General features: G+C 36.2%; 1 protein-coding gene across 1 annotated transcript in view; it reads right to left on the bottom strand.

The window, feature by feature from the left end:
• Positions 1-327: 327 nt before the first annotated feature.
• LOC150102650 (U4/U6.U5 tri-snRNP-associated protein 1) overlaps positions 328-20,755 on the bottom strand; it is a 323,990-nt gene continuing 303,562 nt past the window's right edge. Inside the window, exons 19-21 of the mRNA XM_090399032.1 lie at positions 13,655-13,877; positions 7,970-8,091; positions 328-474 (exon numbers count right to left, since the gene is read on the bottom strand). Of these exons, the coding sequence (XP_090255158.1) occupies positions 450-474; positions 7,970-8,091; positions 13,655-13,877 (370 nt within the window). The 3' untranslated portion in view covers positions 328-449. The remainder of the gene's footprint in view (positions 475-7,969; positions 8,092-13,654; positions 13,878-20,755) is intronic.

Below are 20,755 nucleotides of genomic sequence, written 5' to 3'. Positions count from 1 at the left end.
TTAACAAAAGTGATGGTTTCTGGCAATTTAAAGGAACTTATAATAGAGGGAGATAAAAACAGAGATTGGAAATTATTATTTACAAGAGTCCAGAATAAGAAATGATGGTAAATGTGAAGATGAAATTAAGCTATGGGCTATCATATGCAATTTGCAGATTTTGAAATCCAATATAACTTTCTTCTTGAGTTTTTGTCCAGCCATGGCACTAAAATAGCAGGACGTGCAGGTTTATTTGTTTTATTCGTTTATATTTGAGTTACAATTAAGAAAATTTATTTTATAGGGGTTTGGTATTTACAAAAATAAATATTAATGAAATAACTATTTACATATCATTCATTTTATTTCTATTAATACACACATTTTGTACAAAAAAGTGTCAGTGACGAAAATGAAATTCATATGACATACATATCATTCTTTATGAAATCTGGATATTCATATCTTCATTTGGGCTTAGAGATCATGGTTCTGGAATTTAAAATAAATATATAAATATATATACAGCACATATATTCATCAAAATAGGTAAATGAAATATAGTCAACTGTCAAAGGATGGGGAGGGGGGGAGCTGGAATAAGTGAATTTTCTTTAGAATAAGACTGATGCTTTAAGGCTTTGCCTCGGTTAGCTCAGCATACACTTACTGTCTTTTTTTTTATGTGGCTCCTATCAATGAAATGCTTCTATAAACTTACATTCATACCGTGGATGGAACAAGTCTTCCCCACCCTCTATTTTTATTAATTGCATATATTTTTTGTAATAAAAAAAAAAAATAAATAAAAAATAATTACATATATATAATAAAGAAAGTAACATTGAGCTGCAACAAATTACCTAACCAAAAAAAGTATCAAACTATATTGTTGGTATTGCAGTTTATTCAAGTCCTAACTTAATCACAAACAAATACAGACACTCTTTAATTTGCAATTCTGAGATCAAACTATGCCCAATTAAATAATTTCCTATATATATAAAAGCTGATATGGAGGGAAATCACATCTTGGAGGACATAATTAAGAGACAAATGTTTTCATCTAAGTGATGGGGTTCATTTCATTCAACATAAAGACTTTGAATAGGTGATGTGCTACAAACATCAGTGGCTATTCAGATACCTTGATGATAGATAGAGTCCAACCAATGGAGCATGCCTTCTCTTGCAGAACCATAAACCTGGGATCCATAATCAAGTTTTGCATGTACAAGTGCATGATAAATGTGAAGCAAGGAACATCGATCAGCACCCCATTCTGTAGAGTGCAGAGAATATTCAATGCTTTTTTGTAATTTTCCCAAAGACGACATTGTGTGCGCGCGTGTGTGTGTGTGTGTGTGTGTGTAAAGAAGTTAGATTTCTTTCAAAGATGAGTCCCAAAAACTTGGACTCAGGTGCTACTGGGATAATAGTTTATCCCATTCTTAAATCAGGATTGGAATGAAGAGTGCATTTCTGGCAGAAAACCTGAACCCACAGCAAAGAGCCCACGAACAACTGCTTGTTGAAGTTATCTTTCAGTGACCCTCATATTGTAAGAGTGACAGTAAACTGAAGTTGTCAACAAAAAGGCAATTGCCTACTGTGGAAGGAAGCTGTTCAGTAATTGAATTCACTTTAATAGCAAAGAGGGTCAGACTTAAGACAGAGCCTTGAGGAACTCCCTCTTCTTGATATGGCCAAGATACCATGCTTCCCACTCAGATGAAAGCCTCAGCTGGATAGAATGTTTAATAAAAACAGGAAGGTGTCTCTTCAAGATTAAACAGGTTTTTTAATATGCCATATCTCCAGACTGTGTCATAAGAACACTGAAGCCACATGTTCTTGTTTCTGGAAAGTGTCTCTTATACATGTTTCTAAACAGAATAAATGGTCCAAGGTTGATGAGTGTCTACAGAAGCCATATTGTTTGTTGGAAAGAAGTTTGTTTCTTTCCAAGTACTAGAGAAGCCTTGTGTTTACCATTTCTTACGAAGACAAATAGTCAGAGCAATTAGACGATAATTGTTGGCCCTTGCCGGAGTCCAAAAGCTCTTCCTCTCTAAATATTCTGTTGTGTAGTAAGAGAAAGAGATCCATAGAAGATGTGAGGTGTTTTATCATCTAATAATGGATGTTATCAGGGCCTACTACACTAGAGTAAGACAAGAAAAGAGATCTTTTGAGTTCCTTCTTAACAAATGGCTTATTTTACGGCTCTATCCTCTTGGTACAAAAGCTTAGCTGCTGTTTCTCTTCATGCTCTTTCAATATTAAAAAATCAAAAGGATATGAAACTGTTGCTGAGATTCTGGCAAAGTTTTCTTCCAAAATGTCTGTGAGCTTTAGGATTAGCAACAATATATCCATTATGTTCCCAAATTATCTATCTTTCATCTTCCAGGTTTTATCCCATACAATTTTTGCACTGGTGCAAAAAATTCCACTACTGCTTCCAATATTAAGCTGGACATGATGGAAAGTAGTATAACTGCTCCACCATGAGCAGGACCATATCCAGTTCTATCCTTGAATACAAGAGTTTGTGTTTCTGCAGCAGCTGCTTGATATCATCGATATTCTGACAAAACTCATGACAGTTTTATTGTAAAAATTATTCTATTGTTTAGGCTTCGTAGACTTGTCTGATTTCCATAGGTTAAGGTCTTAACCTTATTGGGTTTATATTTCCCATCAGATTTTGGGAAATATGGACAACCAGTGTCCATTTCTTCCTCTTGAAAAATATCCGATATATCATCTGTTGTGTCAGAATCATTGGATAAGTTCAGTTACTTTCAATGAATACTGAAGTATCCATTTCTTTCTTTAAGTGATAACCTTGCCATAATTTTTTTTCACAAGTGTGTTCTCATTGAATAGAATCATTTCTGGAGTGAGATCATATATCATGCAATTGATGCGCTTAACAGAAACATTCACGATCATAAAATTAAGGTATGGTAAAATTATCATATGGTGGAACAGACATACATACGTGATATGCTGTTGACATTTTCTTAAATGTTGCCTTCTCAACATAAGAGGATCTCAGACCAGGCATAGTGGCTAACTTCTTTTTTGTCCTGATATATTTTGTTCTCTGGTTTATCTTTTGTATTTCTTTTTCATCTTTCCATTTCTGACATGCATAGGAGTTTACACATCATTAGCTCTCTGTGCAGAAAAAGATTGATTATTAGGCATAAGTGGCAGAGCCATTACAGGCAGTTTGGGCATGTACATTATAACAGGAACAATTGAGATACCCTGCTTTTACAGGTGAAGGCTTTTTTTGAGGTTGGAACCAGGTAATCATTCCCTACAGATCAGGATGCATCTCATACCTGTCATCCCTGAACATATCTCTTCATTAGGAATATCAAGGAGATCCATTCTAAGATCACTCCTTTACAAGAATTGAGTGTTTTTATGAGGGTGTAACTGTTACTGCTATTCCATCTATTGATGTTCCTCTGAGTAGTTTGTTGGAATGTTGTTTCTACAAGGACATTACCAGAATGTAGTTTCTTGACTGTTTTGGGAGAACCTGCCAGTCCTTCTAAACCCTTTTGAATAAAGAAGGGTGATATTTTCCCTATTGGCTTTTCACCTGTTGCATGGGTGATTAGAAAAAAACTGGTACCACGTCTTTTGTTTCTTACTTCTTATATCAAAAGGTGTATCATTCCTTGGTTGGGACTTTGTTAAGGCCCGTGAAATAACTGAGGATGAAGAATTAATGCTTGAGTAGTTTTTTATTCAGCCCCAGAGCTCCTCAGCCACTATAGAGCCACACATGGATTTCCACTCCGGACTCAAAAGTGGAATGTCAGGACTAACTTGGATGCCATATGAGCACCACAGCAAGCCATGTCCCTGGAGCATGGAGAAGAAGATTTACTACAGCACATTTGTCCCTTGCAGGCAAACTCACCAGATAATCCTGTCCAGGACATCTGGGATTGCCTGTCTTGCCTAAGCAGAGGCCAAAGTAGTGCAAGACTATCAGGATTCCCCTTTCTGACCTGATGTCCATGGGTCGCACTGCACAGTAAACATGGTAGCAAGACACTGAATCTCACTGAGCCTAGAAGATAGGATAGTAAAACAGACTCAAGAGAAAAGAATATGTGAAAAAAAAAAAAAAGCAAAGAAAAAGAGCAAAAATGAAAAAGGGTCAGTAACATTATCACATGGAGAGATATTCAGGCAATAATAATCAAGGAAAAGAAGGAGTAGCCATAGTATTCAACACAAAATACGAGGCTAATCTTCTTGAATGGCAGTCAGTCTCAAGTAGAGTAATGTGGGCAAATATGAGAATGGGGAACTGGACAATGAGACTTATTTGTGCCTATGGTCCCACAGAAGGTTTAGAAGTGGAGGAATTTTTTGAGGCTTTAGAAAAAGCAACTGACACAATGAAAAAGGAAAAGTTGGTCCTTGTTGGGGATCTAAATAGTAGAGTAGGAAATGATTGTGAGACATACAAAAATATTTTGGGAAAATTTGGAGAAAAGAGCAAAGCTAATAATAATGGCAAATATCTGTTGGATTTCTGCTCAGGACATGGACTGATTATTACTAACACCATGTTCCAACATAAAAATGTGCACAAATTCACATGGAGAGAAGAGGCTAGGAATAAGAAAAGTCTCATTGACTACGTTATTGTTGATAGTGATGTTTTCTCCCTGGTGCAGGACACCAGAGTGTACAGAGGATTTGAAATTGGAAGTGATCACTATTTAGTCTTGAGCAGGATAAAATTCAATTTCATATTGAAAAGAATAACATGTAAGAAAGTTTTAAAGCGAATAAAAGTTGAGCAGCTCTCAGATGTAAACTGTAGACTAAAATACAGAAATATTATTGAAAAGAAAATGAAAGAGTTTGAGAACAGGAATCAAACCTTGGAGATTCAGTGGCAAACTCTGAAGGAAACATTGATTGATTCTGCCAGAGAGGCATGTGGTGAGGTTGTGTGCAAAGATAAAAAAATCAGAACTCCCTGGTGGACACAGGAAGTTAAAGAGGCAGTGAAGGAAAAGAAGAAAGCATATCAAAAGTTCCTGGCAAATAAGTCAGCTTTTACTCTTACAGAATACAGAGACAAATGTAAGAAAGCTAAACAGTGTGTAAAACTAGCTAAACAAAAGTCATGGGAGGACTTTGGCAAGAATATAGAAAATAAATATCAAGAAGGTGGCAAAATATTCTGGAGGTTGTTGAAAAAGCTTAGGAATGGAGGAAAGAGTGCTGTAAAAGGAATTAGAGATGATAAAGGTGAAATGAAAACAGGAGAAAAAGATATCCTTGAAGTATGGAGTAATTACTTTGAAAAACTGCTAAATGAAACAAGCAGTGATGACAGCACAGTGATAAAAAACACTGACCAGGCATGCAGTCAGGAATACATATCCATACTTGAAGTAGAAAGAGCCATCAAAGGCTTGAAATGTGGAAAGGCATCAGGAGTAGATGATATTCGACCAGAAATGCTGAAGTATGGGTATAAGAGTCTTACAGTGGCTGCACTGCATAGTTCAGAAAGCTTGGACAGAGGGACGAATTCCCGATGATTGGAGTAGAGCTCTCATAGTACCCATATATAAAAAGGGAAATAAAACTGAATGTGAGAATTACAGAGGTATTTCCCTACTGAGTGTTCCTGGCAAGATCTATGCAAGTATACTTGAGAAACGGTTGAGAAGAATTGTGGAAGAAAAGCTTGGTGAAGAACAAGCTGGATTCAGGCCAAATAGAGGCTGTCAGGATCAGATCTTCACTTTACGACAAATAGTCGAGAAAGCATGGGAATATAACAAAGATCTGTATTTAAGTTTTGTCGATTTGGAAAAGGCATATGACAATGTGCCAAGAGAGAAGCTATTCAATACGCTGCAGTTATATGGTGTCAATGGGGCATTATATCAAGCAATACTTAGTCTTTATTTGAGTTGTGAGTCAGCAGTTAGAATTGAAGGAAGTACAGGAAGATGGTTTAATGTTAAATCTGGTGTGAGACAAGGATGTACATTATCCCCTCTGTTATTCATTATCTATATGGATCACATTATGAAGGAATGTGGTATTAAACCTGATATCAAAATTGGAGATGTTAATGTCAGCTCTTTGCTTTATGCGGATGATGTTATACTTCTAAATAAATCCGCTACAAGTCTGCAAGATTCTCTGACTAAATTGAATAGCTGTTGTAATAGATATGGTATGAAGGTCAGCAATAAAAAGACAAAGACAATGAAAATAGGCAGAATCATTGAAAATGTCAACTGTGTTGTGAATGGAGAACCTGTGGAACAAGTAAAACATTTCAGCTACTTAGGCACAATTTTTACTGAAGATGGTAAACTAAATATAGAAATAGACAACAGAATCAGCAAAGCTGGTATCGTGGGAAGTCAATTGAATAAATTCATATGGAATAAGAAAGAAATTAGTCGGAACACTAAATTAGCTGTATACAAGACTGTGTTCAAACCAATTTTAACTTATGGATCTGAGAGCTGGGTCAGAAGTAAAACACTTGACCAAAGACTAGAGACCGCAGATATGAGAGTCCTGAGAAAGATTAGAGGCGTGAACAGATGGCATCAATGGCAATATCATATTAAAAATGAGGATATTAGGAAAGAACTTGACATTGTCAGCATCCAGGAATGCGTTAGCAGAGCTAATCTAAGATGGTATGGTCACTTAAATAGAATGGGAGAGGAAAGATTAGCAAAACAAGTGTTCTCTGCCAGGTTGGCAGGAAAACGACCCAGAGGAAGACCAAGATATAGGTGGATTGATACGGTACAAAGTGCCTTAGACGATAGAAATATAAGATCTGATAATGTTGGAGTCTTGACAAGTAACAGACTGATTTGGAGGAAAATTGTAGATAGGAAGTTAGTAATGATGTAATTTTTTCATGTAGTACTGTCATATCCTGTACACCCCTTGAGGGTACATGGCAGGAATTTGATAATGATGAAATGTTGATGATGAGATTTTAATATTTATCAATTTGTTGATGGTTTTTGCAGATATTGTGTACTGCAACCATAAAGTGATAGGATGAATTTTTTTTCCTTTGAAATACTTATTACAGAGCAAAGCTGGAAGACTGAGTGAAATTAGGGATGACAGCCTTGATTCTAGGAAAAATTATATGTTACTTGATCAGTGAAGTACAAATTATAACTTTTATTATAACAAGTTATGTGAATTCAAGTGGAACTTCTTTTCATTTCCTTGCCATGAACTCAAAACTAAATATCTGGTTTTAAGGTTATGCTTAAATAATTTGAGTGTCCAAACATGTTGTGTGTGTGTCTGTGTGTAATTGGCCTGCTTTTATTGAGGTTTCTCCTTCCTTCTCCTAAACTTTTCTCAATTATATTTTCTCATCTTTGCTACTTTTACGTATTTTAATCCTTTTCTTACTAAAAATCAATTAATGTCCCTGAGTAATAAGTTCCTTCTGAATCAAGAACTACATTCCTAGATAAGCCTCCTTTCCATCATGTACTTTTGGCAGATTACTCCAAAATAAAACAGCTTCGCAAGTATAATAATTAATTAACATTCTGCATTGTTCTTTAACAGTAGCTCTTTACTTCATGAAGAAAATAAAAATATTTGGGTACAATTTGCTGAAATGATCTGTACATTTTTTTGCATATTTCTTGGACAGACCATTTTAAGCAGCTGGTGGAACACAACACTATTTCAGCTTTAAGTTGCATTTCCCCCTCCCACACCAAATGTTGCTCTGCCTGCATTTTGGTACTACCTAGAATGTCATATATAATCACAATGTTTTCATGGTATACAGAAACTGTCGTTCATTTTTCCACTCTTAATGTTAAAATTTCAAAATTTATTCACAATATGTAAAATGCAATTTTTTGTATTTGTTTTATTTATTTTTTAAAAAAAGTATTGTTAGAGTCACAAAGTTACTTACTGTGTTATTGTTTTACTGCCACCACTAAGTACAATGTAAGGGGACTGCATTTCTTTCTGTTTTTCTTGTAGCAGCTTTACTGTTCCTAATGGAGTATCTGTGGAGCTCATTTGCTTTAGACGCTAAAACAGAAATTTGTGAAATTTTTAAAAATTCTTATACAAACTGATTATGAAATTTATACCACCATCAAGGATCAACAACGATGTCATATCTGTAGAGTTAATGCTCCATTTTTTCTAATTTATGCACAAACATAATAGATTATAAACATCAAAATACGCCAGACAAACTCATTACAGGATTAAGATTTATCACCCCCCCCCCCTTATGGAAAAGCAAGTGATGATCAAATTTTACTATTATAATTTTAATATACTGGAGTTTGGTTCGAGGCTATTTTGCATGTGGATGTATCATTGGACACACATGTATGATGTATTAAAAGAAACCTAAGGAATAAGTAATACTATTTGGTTAAGGCAATACACTTCAGCCTGAATATTACAAGCCATCATCAGTGGTGACAATAATTAATTACAAAGTAGAATGCGAACAATGGATTGATTTTGAAAAATCAAGAGCTATGTGATGTTATACATAAAACAACACACTAGTATAACTAAGGGAATATTGGAATATTAATTATTCATCAGCTATTAAAAAAAATAACTTCATTGATATGTGATCAGAATAAGACTGCCATATTTTAGAGAAAGAGAGTCAGTTGTTTTGATTTAACTTCAGATGGTGAAGTAAGACTTCAGCACTTTCTTTAAACAAATGTTCAAATTTATACTGACATATATGAAGTAAACATGTCCACAGGATATTGTGGTCTGTATCTATTTTGTGCTGTGCCAATTGGAGCTCAACAATATGTTGAGTCCTTACATTTCTGGTATCTCAGAACCCATTTCCACAATTCTTAAGAAACACAATTAGAATTATTGTAAGATAGGTGATTGCTTTAATTTTACAAAGCTTTTTTTTTTTTTTTGTTAATTTGGTGTATTTTGACCATAATTAGTACAACTGCTAAAATTTTCAGATGTTAATATAGTACCGAGATTCAATAATTAAATTTGTGCCTTACAACGTTCACTACATCGAGCTTCCTGGGAGCTAAAATAAAAGATATGACAAATGCAACAGAAAACGAACGTAAAAGGGTAGTGCCTGCTAGAAATAATGTTTCAGCAGTGATAAATACAGTATGAGATAGGATATGAAAGGTTTGCTGGAAGAAGCAAGAGAGCAAAAAATTGTTAAAGTACTACCTAGATATGACAGAAATAAGTTAAGGAGGGCTATGATAGTAAACTATTCAATGTGCAGTCTACATAGAAGAAATGGATGCGAGTTTTTAGATACATAGAGTGCATGTGATGGTAGCAAAGACTTGTATAAATAAGAGATATGACTTGCACTTTAGGTGCCTAGAGAAATCATTTATTGGAGTGAAACCTAATGCAACCAGGTCATCTTGGGAGGAAAGCCAAGAACCCTACCTGAACATGAAAGTTCAGGTAGGGATATACAAAAGTAATAATGACACAAATATCAGTAAGGATGGTTATGAATCTTGTGAAGGGTTGGACTACAGTTTGGACTTTGACTTTTTGAGTGTGTCTGGGGGACAGCAAAGAGAAAGTTACCCAACTGGGCAAAGCAGACATAAGTATATGAAAAAGCAAAGAAAAAACTTTTTATGTCTGTAAACAAATGCCAGGAGTATTAGAAACAAAGTGTTTGAGTTTGTTGTTCTGGCAAACCCTAGCACTCAGAGGTGGATGTAGTAACTGGAAATGAGTGTAAAAGATTTAGTACTTTAGGAATGACAGGAGAGATAGAAGAGGAGGAGGTAGGGGGATGGTACTACTAATGATATCAGATGACTTGAATCTAGAGTTAGGATAGAAACTCAAAAGAAATAATGATAATAATGCCCCATGTAAAGTGGAGACTAACAGGATGAAATATATGCTAGCGAAAACGAAATGCATCATCAAATTACTCTGATGGATAGTAAATGAATAATTATTATGGGTGGCTTAAAATTATCCAAACACTGATTGGATAGAAAAAAAAAACTCAAGATAATAATGAAGGATAATTTATTGAGATGAAGACAAGACAACTTTCTCAAGCAGAATGTGAAAGAAATATCATAGCATCAAAAGTCTCAGTTAAGGATGGGACTGTTTACCAGTTGGTGACAGTGATCATGCTGTACTGACCTGAGAAGTAATCAATTATGTGGATGTTCCGATTAGGACAGGTTACATGCTGGACTACAAAAGCTGGAAATTAAGACAAACTCAGGAGAATACTTATGGGTCCTGCAGAAGGTTCTATTAAGGAAAAAGTGGAGAATTTTTTTATTCATTAGAGAAGGAAGGTAACAAAAAAAAGATATACCTTGTTGGTGATCTAAACACCACATATAGAATATTCTGGAAAAAAGAGAAAAGCTAAGGATGGGACCTAATTTAATAAATACCTATTGGATTTCTGTTAAGGATATGGACTAGTCATTACCAACACAATTTTTGAACATAATGATGTGCATGATTCATATAGCAAGAAACACATAAAATCCCATAAGTTATTGTTGATAATGATATCTCCATGCTGGTTCAGAAGATCAGAATATATATAGGAGGTAGTCACTATTTAGGTTTGAGCAGAATAAAATTGAATATCACACTGAAATGAAAAATGTGTAAGGAAGTTTTAAAAAGACTCAAATTTCAGCAACTTTCAAATGCAAAATTTTTTTGCATTTGACTAATATACAAATATCATACAAGAAAAAATGAAACAGGTTGAAAACAAGAACCAACCTTGTGAACCCAGTGGCACACTGAAGAAAACTGACTGATTCAGCCAGAGAGACATGAGGTGAAGTTGTCTACAAGGATAGAAAAAAGAGCATCATAGTGAATCAAAAACTTAATGCACTCATGAAAAAGAAGGAAGTGTGTCAACAGTTCCTAGCAGATATGTCAGATCTGAGAAAATACACAGAAAGTGTAAGAAATCAAAGCATTGTGTAAAAAAGTAACTAGACAAAAAGTCATGGAAAGACATTGGTATGAATAAAGTAAATATCAGAAACATGATAAAATGGTGTGGAGGTTATTGGAAAAGAAAAAAAAAAGCTAAGAATGGAAGAGAGTGTACTGTAAAAAGAATAAAGGTAACAAGAAAAATATTCTAGACTGTCTCAAGTAATTACTTAGAAAGACTGCTAAATGAGGCAAGAAGTGAAAGAACAGTGACAGAAAATATTCAACAGGAGCACTTATTAATACTTGAGATTAAAATAACCATTGAAAAACTGAAATGCAAAAAGGTAGCTGAGGCAGAAGGGCATGGTCAGAAATTAAAATTTGGATGAATGGAGTAGTGCTCTCATAATAACCATTCATAAAAAAGAGTGTTCCAGGTAAGATTTATTCAAATCAGATAGAGAGATTATAATGATTGCCTTTTCACGTTAAGACAAATAACTAAGAAATCGTAGGAGTTAACAAGAATCTGTATTTAAATTTAGGTCTGGAAAAGTGGCATACCACAAGGTGCCAGAAAAAAAGCTACTGAAAATACTAGAATTATACTGTATAAATGGGATACTATATCAAGCAATACATAGTTTGTGTATTGCTTGATGCAGACTACACAATTCGATGTTACATGCATAACCTGCATATTCCTTTGGCATTTGTCTTTTTAGTAAGACTAAGCAACTGAGTCTATAGAATCATGTTTTAAATAGCAACTACTTAAGATTAATGTGTTCTTGCATTTTTTTAAACTTTTCTCCTATCAAATGCAGAGATGAGTAGCATTCAATGTACAAAGCATGGCATGTATAATAGTGTAAAATCCTGTATAGACCGAAATTTTAAAATAAATTCCTTCTATACTTATTTTATTTAGGGATTTAAATTAGATTGATTTGCTTGTAATTTTTGTAAGAATCTAACGGTTGAATTTACTATACAACAACAAAGAACAAAGAAAAAGTATGTATAAAATAATTGTAATAATAGAATGTTTAAGACAAAGAAATATCCCACACGGATTAAAAATAAGACCTGAGGCAATCACTCTTACGAAGGTCAAGAACGTATGGGGTTCCCACCTTAACGCAGCGACGAAAAAAGGTGGCGGGTGAAGACCCAAGGGAATGAAAGGATAGCAAAATCTGAAGTCAATGGAGCAGCTTAAAAGGGGGAGATGTCGAGGGCAAAAGTAGTTGGCATCACTTGGAGGTCAAGCAGTACGTTTTTATCGGAGAAGGTCGGTTGTAGGTCACCAGAGGACCTGAAAGAGGAGAGGCCATTATCGATGGTCATCGCCGGATAAGCAGGCTTTTGCCCATTTTTCTGTTCCGGCTCCCAGTTCGTGTGTGTCCCGTCAATTTTAGGTCAAGGGACCTGTTCCAGCCAACAGACACCCGAAGATGTTAGGCGAGTCATTTAAGCATTGAAAGAAGTGAGTTCCGGACTTCCAGCCACCAAGGTGCCTGCTGATGGCTGCCAGTAAAAGTGCCCCGTCAATGTCGTTAAAAGGTACTCACGTATGAAAAGAAATATCTGAATGAAATAGATGGTAACGATCTCAAGGATCTACTGACGTGAACTAGATGTTCTAATACCGAGTAAGATCTTCTATATATATATATATATATATGATTAACCAAAGGCAAGAATTGTAGCAGAGATTGCTCTAGCGTATTTGTTTGTTAGTACTACTTCAGGACTGAAGGCTATTAGCTAAATATTGAGAATTTACCTGCTTAAGTTGTGAGATAGCGTTCATTGTTACTTATTGTTTAACTTGCCTGTTGTATAACATAATTAGTCATTTCTAATATATGAATTAAGTGTAGGCACAATTATTATGAAAGTCTGTGTACATAGTGAAGGATTGTTAACCTTAATGAGAAGTATAGAGTCAGAATTATTTTGTGTGCTTAGTATTAACCTTTAATGTAACTTGATTAGTATGAATAAATTGTTTTTTTTGTCAAATAATTTGCCTGATTCCTGCATACCAATGCACTGCTCATAAAAATCGAACCTATATGATCTAAGGGGATAGTTTGCCACGACTGTAGAATAGAGTTTTATGTTGCTTGATAGAGTGTTGAGAATTAGAAGTATTTCCAATTCAAAAAAATTTAAATATCCTTATGGAAGGATATTTAAATCTTATCTGTGATTTCTGATGGTGCAGTCGAAATAAAAAAATAATTTTCAGAAATCAATATTGAAGAAATACTCTTACTGTTATAATAAAGGAATTTGGCTCTAACCAGAGGCACTTCCTTAGTTCTAAAGTTTCGTGCACGTGAAAAAGCATTATTATGGCTTTAAGAAAGGGGAGGGGGATTAAAGTTCAATCAAAGGATTAAATATAGGAGACGAAATCAAGCAACGGATAAAACAACTCTGAGTTATGACTGATAATAAGTAGAGTATTTTAACTAAAGTTAAATATTGAATATACACTTTTGAATAAGGAACATTCAATTAAAAATAAAAGTTGAATCAATTTTACAATAGCATGTAGTTCCTATTGTTGTGTCTGTGAATGAAATGTTATGGTACTCAAGTAATTATAAAAATACTCATTCCCATCCCAAAAATATATAATAAAACCATAAACACTTACTGCCTCTTGATCAAGCTTCTTCATTCTCTTATCGACTTTATTTTTACCAGGTCCTTTTCCATGAAACTTATGGGAAAGATAACGAAAGGCTTCTTTAGCTGTGAGCAAACGTCCACTATCATCTATATATTCTAGTTTTACGTCAGGTTTATAAGTGTCCTTCTCTCGGAAATCTTGAATAGGACCAGTGTAACGATCTCGTTTCCCAAACTTATCATCTTCACTAAATGGGGAAAAAAAAAAAAAAAAATATATATATATATATATATATATATTTAATTTAATGAAATTTTAAAATAATGGAAAACAAATATCCCCATCTTTCCTCTCTCCATTCCAGGGCCTACTACTTAAACTACATAAACACGTACTTGCATTTATTGTTTTATCACAGTCCATAATTTGTATCTTAAATATAAATCACACAGCTCTCTATAAGAGAAAAATCTAGCCCTCATCCTCTTCTACAGGGCCTACTACTTAAACACATACATGCATTTATTGTTTCATCACAGTCCATAATTTGTATCTTAAATATAAAGATTAAATATGCAAGCCACTAAATGAAACAGGAAATACAAAAAATGTGTTAATAATAATAATAATTTATTATTATTATTATTATTATTAAGAGAGACCTCCAGGAAGTCAGGACCTCATTGAGGGATGCCATACTATTTGCATCAGCTATCATACATAATTCATTCACTACTTGCACACACAACACCCAACAACAATTCATTCCAATCACACAGCTCTCTATAAGAGAAAAATCTAGCCCCCATCTCCTTCTTGACAGCATGCATTCTCAACTTCCAAGGATGCCTCGCATCCTTTTCCAACCCTCCATAAAATGAAAAATTGCATTTACTGAAATTCTGTGTAACCCTTTTCAGAAGTTTATAACTATTTCTCCAGCCTACAAGTTTTAAATCTGTCTTCATAATTAGTATTCCACAATCCTGATATCATTTTTAACACTCTCCTTTGCACTCTATCCTATATCAGAATAACCATGGAAAGCAGACCAGACCCAAGCACAATAGTCCAACTGAGATCTTATCAAGGCCTTGTAAAGAGGCACAATGCCTTCCTTCTCTTTACATATCAAGGTTCATTTCAGCAATTATTCTCTGAGCTGTATTGACAATTTTTGCTATATGACCCTTGAACTTCAACTTCCTGTCTACTAAACTCCAAGATCCCTAGTGTGATCACTTTCTTCTAGCATAATCACACCAATATACTACATCATTCAATATCTAATCAAACCAAAGCATTGGACCTTACATTTATTAACATTGAACTGACACAATTTTCACATGTGCACAATTCCAGCCTATTCAAATCATTCTACAAGTACTGCAAATCAGTAGCACTTCTGAATTACTCTACCTATCTTTGCATCATCACCAAAAGCTGTATGTTGCATGCCAAATCTTTCCCAATGTCATTATGTACAGATTGAATAACAGTGGACCAAGGACTGATCGTTGAAGCACCACTGGTTACCTTGAACCATGCAGATTCAACCCCCCCACGACTATTTCATATGTGTCAGCCAGCCAGCCATCCTCTTATCCATGCCAACAGTTTATAATTCAATCCCATATTATCCAATTTATGCAGGTCTTCCTTGCTGTATTCTGTCAAAAGCCTTAGCAAAATCCAAAAATATCATGATGTATCCATTCCCCTTGTCTAATTCACTGGTAACATTATTATAGAAAGTGAGCAAGTTGTTAAAACATGACTTTCCCTTTGTAAACCCAAGCTGTTCATTGCAGAGTAGAAATTCTCTGTCAACTGATTTCTGAATGCCCTAACAAACTTATCTTCACCACCACTCCTGAGATACTGATTGGTCAACAGTTGGATACATCAGTCTTTTGCACCATCCTTGTGCACCGGGACTGCCATGCATTCTTTCCACTCCTGCAGGATTTTCCCTGTTCTGAGACTCAAATTATATAGCCCATCAAAAGAAATAACTATTTCAACTGAATGCTCTTTTAGCATCTGTGCTGATATCCCATCAGTTTCTACTGCAGAATTCTTGTTCAGTTTGTAAACCAACATACCACACAGGTGGTCATAATTTTCTTGCTTTGTAGTTCAGCATGTCACCTTTTCTGAATGGAAAATTCAAAATCTTAGCCACTTCCCAAGTGAGTACTGCATAATCACTGTCACCAGAGGCAGAAATGCAGCTGTAAGCTGTCCTACTTTGGCCAAACAGGCAAGATAGCGAATATCAGAAGACAAGGACTACATCCATTTTCACCAGTTTAGCCACTCTGGTCTTGCAGACCATGCTCTGGATACATGCCACAGAATATGGTGGAAGAAAGCCACAATAATACACCACAGCAAGTTCAAATTTGAAAGACTTTTCATGGAATCGGCCTCTGCCCTAAGAAACATGCTAAACCTCAACAAATTTGGTTGCACGAGACTGCCCCAAATTTGGGAGACGTACATCAGGAGGCCTTCAGCCAAATGGCCAAGAATACCTACATAGTCTGCTAGGGGGAACCATCAGGGGACTTTTAGGAGAAACAATAACTTCCTAGCTTCATTCCTCATTTATTGTGTGTAGTGCCTGCATACACGTGTCTTTATTTTAAGTTCCTTTGAAAATGGCAACGTGACAGTGCTGAAATATTGGAAATATATATTAAAGTTTAATTTAATTTATATTCTAGTGTACGTTGTGAATTCCTTAAATTGATTAATAATCATAAATGAAACCTCTGACACTATAATCAGATTTAATGCTCCTTGACCACAGGGGTCATTCTGTCACATGATGTTTCAGGAAGTTGTCTCAACAGCTCAATAAATTCAGTTTCATTCTTTTCATGAGATTTTACTGCTGCCTAATCAATGCTTAGATATTCAAGTCCTCCATTATGATTACTCTTTTCACATCCATCGTATTTATTTGGTGATGCATTTCTTCATCTCTAGCAAACCGATCCGCCAAGTCTGTAACAACACCCCATTATATATTTAATCTTGTTAGACTCCACTTCACACCAGATAACTTCAAATACATTCCAATATACTAATGCCTTGGTTAATATATTGGAACCTCATATTGTAGTCATAAGTCTCCCTCTAACTGGATTCGAGTCATCTGATATCATTAGCAGCATGCCCCTCCTCTCCTGTCTATCATTCCTAAAAATACTGTACCCTTTGCACTCGATACCAGTTAGTATGTCTGCTTCTGATAGCCAGGTGTCACTAATGCCTACAATATGAAGTTCCAATATATTAACCAAGGAAACAAACTATACTCCTTTGTTTCTGATACTCCTAGCATTCATGTTCAGACTAATAAGCTACCTGTAAGCTCTTGTCTGCATGACACAGTTGGACAACTTGCAGATCACTGTTCTTATCCAGTTCCTTACTTATGTAAACATCTTTATATATGCTTGATAGATCCAGATAAACATAGAATCATTCTTCATAATCATTTCTATAATATAATAATAGCCATTCCTGTCATTAACACAGTGACCTAACATTGTTGCTCTTACACAAAGATTCTCATGATTTCTCCCATCAGAATTCAGTTTCCCTGACTCTCTGTGTTAGGTGTCATATCAATTAATAATATTTCAAGATTCATGATGCCAAACACATTCAAATATAAGCCATCTCTCTTATACAAATCCAATCTTCCCTCACACTCACTCGACACATCCAAAAATCCACATCTATTCCTGCATACGCATCAAATCATTTGCCATAACCCTTATTTATAATCCATTTTGGGGTGGGGGGGGGGGGGGGTGGGGGGGGGGGGGGGTGGGGGGGGGGGGGGGTGGGGGGGGGGGGGGGTGGGGGGGGGGGGGGGTGGGGGGGGGGGGGGGTGGGGGGGGGGGGGGGTGGGGGGGGGGGGGGGTGGGGGGGGGGGGGGGTGGGGGGGGGGGGGGGTGGGGGGGGGGGGGGGTGGGGGGGGGGGGGGGTGGGGGGGGGGGGGGGTGGGGGGGGGGGGGGGTGGGGGGGGGGGGGGGTGGGGGGGGGGGGGGGTGGGGGGGGGGGGGGGTGGGGGGGGGGGGGGGTGGGGGGGGGGGGGGGTGGGGGGGGGGGGGGGTGGGGGGGGGGGGGGGTGGGGGGGGGGGGGGGTGGGGGGGGGGGGGGGTGGGGGGGGGGGGGGGTGGGGGGGGGGGGGGGTGGGGGGGGGGGGGGGTGGGGGGGGGGGGGGGTGGGGGGGGGGGGGGGTGGGGGGGGGGGGGGGTGGGGGGGGGGGGGGGTGGGGGGGGGGGGGGATAGATGTCTGGAGTAATTAATCTTAAAGACTGTTAAATGAAACAAGTGACAGAATGTAGAAATCACTCAAGAGGAATGCAGTCAGGAGTACATGAGTACATATCAATAATTGAGGTAGAAAAAACAAATAAAACCCTGAAATGTGAAACGGCAGCTGAAGTAGATGATATTCAATCAAAAATTGTGAAATATGGAGGTATAACAGTTTTACAACAGCTGTGCTGCATAAGGTTCAGAATACCTGACCAGAAGGTGGAATTTTGGATGACTAGAGTAGACTCTCATAGTACCCATCTAGACAAAGGGAAATAAAACTGAATTGTGAGAATTACAGAGGAATTTCCCTACTGAGTTCCAGGTAAGATTTATCAAGCATATTCATACTTGAGAAGAGGCTGAGAAAATTTGTGGAAAAGAATCTTTTAGAAGAATAAGCTGGGAATAAGCGAAATAAGTCCAACCCAGGTTATTCTTTTTGAGAGAATCACTTTTATTTTAAGAAGAAACATTAAAAGAGCAAAGAGAAATCCTATACAAAATATTACAATTTTAAGGTGTAAACAGGATATTATATCAAGTAATTCACAGTGATATTTAAGTTGTAAGTAGGGTTTGGGAAGACTGTCTTTGATTAAAAAAAAAAAAATTTGAAAATACATTGCTTGTAATTTATATTTCTAAATAAATTTTAATAGGTGAAAATTAAATTTGCACTAATCTGATTATCCATTATTTTACTTTATCACACTCCACTTTTTTTTTTTTTTTTGGCATTCAATTAAAAAAATAAATATTTAAATAAAAATCCCCATTTTACTTCAATGCTACACAAAAATTTAGAATGAAGACTATGGATTATTCTTAGTGAAGAAAATCAAAACTGAGCATAAGTACTCTAAAATGATTGATATCAAATACCTGGATGCAAATGAACCAAAACTATTTATCTCATCTTCTTTATATCCTCTTTTACCCTGCAATGTCGAGGGTTTATTAATCATCGGACCTCAAGCTGTTCACAGGATAAGATGGTCAACCCTACTCCCCGGTGTATCCTATGCCCTGTAGTGTTGAGTTCTCAAGGCCGGTTTGCCTGCTTTTCGGGATGAAAAACCCCAGGATAAACTGGGGAAAAAACCCTACTGTCCATGCCGAAGACCAGCTAACTTTGCTATGGCCAAGGAAGATCCTTCAGCTCCTCACGTCACCGACGAGAATCGAACCTAGGACACTCCTTCTCCAGGCATATGGTTGCGAAGAGCACAGCCACTAGGCTAACCGTGCAGACCGATACTCTTATTACAATAAGTATACATAGTTTTGGTCTGAGGGGTTAGCCTATACAACTATTCAACAATGCTTAGGAAAGAAGTATATGATGAATGGGCGTAAAGAGATGAGTAAAACGAGGCACTTACAAATCATTAGACTTGCTTTGCTTGAAAGAAAGTGTTTAAAGATATGAAAAATTTCATTTTTTTTTAAAAAATAATATATATATATATATATATATATATATATATATATATATACACATACACACATACAACATGTAGACTGGAAAAATAAAAATTGTAGCCATAAACTATTATTACACACATTGAGTCCACATAAAAATTAAAACACATGAATCCGAGTCTAGACTCTTAGACCAGAAAAACATAGTTGTATAGTTGTACATCAATAGTCAGAATGGAAGGAGATACAGAACACTAACTCAACTATAACATCATCATTTATATCAATCATGTTATGAAGGTGGCACTAAACCTGATAAAAAAAAAAAATGGAGATATTCATCTTAGTTCTTTACTTCATGCAGATTATGTCATTTTTTTTTAATAAATTCACTGAAAGTCTTCAAAATTACTTCGCATAATTGCTGTAACAAATTCAGCAATAAAAAGATAAAGACAATAGATTGTGAACATCAGGTTATATATTCATCAAGTTGTAATCTCAATGGAGAATATACGAGGGTCGTCTGAAAAGTTCTCAGCCTAACAATGAAAACACGAATTTTTAATTTCAAAATTATTTTTATTTTTCAACATAATCTCCCTTAAGATGAATATATTTATTCTAGCAATGCTCCAGTGCCAGATTATCCCATCCCTGTAGTGGGTTCTCAGTAAGATCTGCAAAATACCCCTCTATAGCTGCAATCACCTCTTGCTTCAAAGAATAACGCTGACCAGCAAGGAAGAGTTTTAGTTTTGGGAATAAATAGAAGTCAGAGGGAGCCAAATCTCTGGAATAGGGTGGATCTTCCAACAATTCATAGTGCAGATCCCTTAATTTTTCCCTTGCAAAAACACCTTTGTGGGCAGGTGCATTGTCCTGATGAAAGATGATTTTTTTTTCTTCTACAAACAGGGTCTTTTCTCACAAATTTTTTTGTCTAGTCTGGTTAAAAGATCGGAATAATATTCCCAGTTATTGTTTTACCCTTTTCAAGATAACTAATAAACAAAATGTCTTTAGCATCCCAAAACAACGATGTCATGACCTTTCCTGCTGATTGAACTAACATCGTCTTCTTAGGTGCTGAACAACTGGCTTCTGTCTACTGTTTGGATTCTGGTGTGTAATGGTTAAACCAAGTCTCATCCATAGTAATAAATTGATGCACAAAATCAGTTTTATTCTTGTTAAAATGCTCCAAGCACTGTTCAGAGATTTTCATGCGAGTGTGTTTTTGATCTGCTGTGAGCAAGCACAGTACCCATCTTGTGCAAAGCTTTTTCATTTGCAATTCTTCATGCAAAATATATCCTATACATTCTTTTGAAATGCTTATGGTCTCAGCAATTTCAT

The sequence above is a fragment of the Typopeltis vanoorti genome, chromosome 10 (genome assembly GCF_054136105.1).
Source record: "Typopeltis vanoorti isolate ZY-2024b chromosome 10, IOZ_Tvanoo_1.0, whole genome shotgun sequence".
NCBI classification, from domain to species: domain Eukaryota; kingdom Metazoa; phylum Arthropoda; class Arachnida; order Uropygi; family Thelyphonidae; genus Typopeltis; species Typopeltis vanoorti.
Note: the sequence above shows the minus strand (reverse complement) of the source record. Positions and strands in the feature narration are given on the sequence as shown.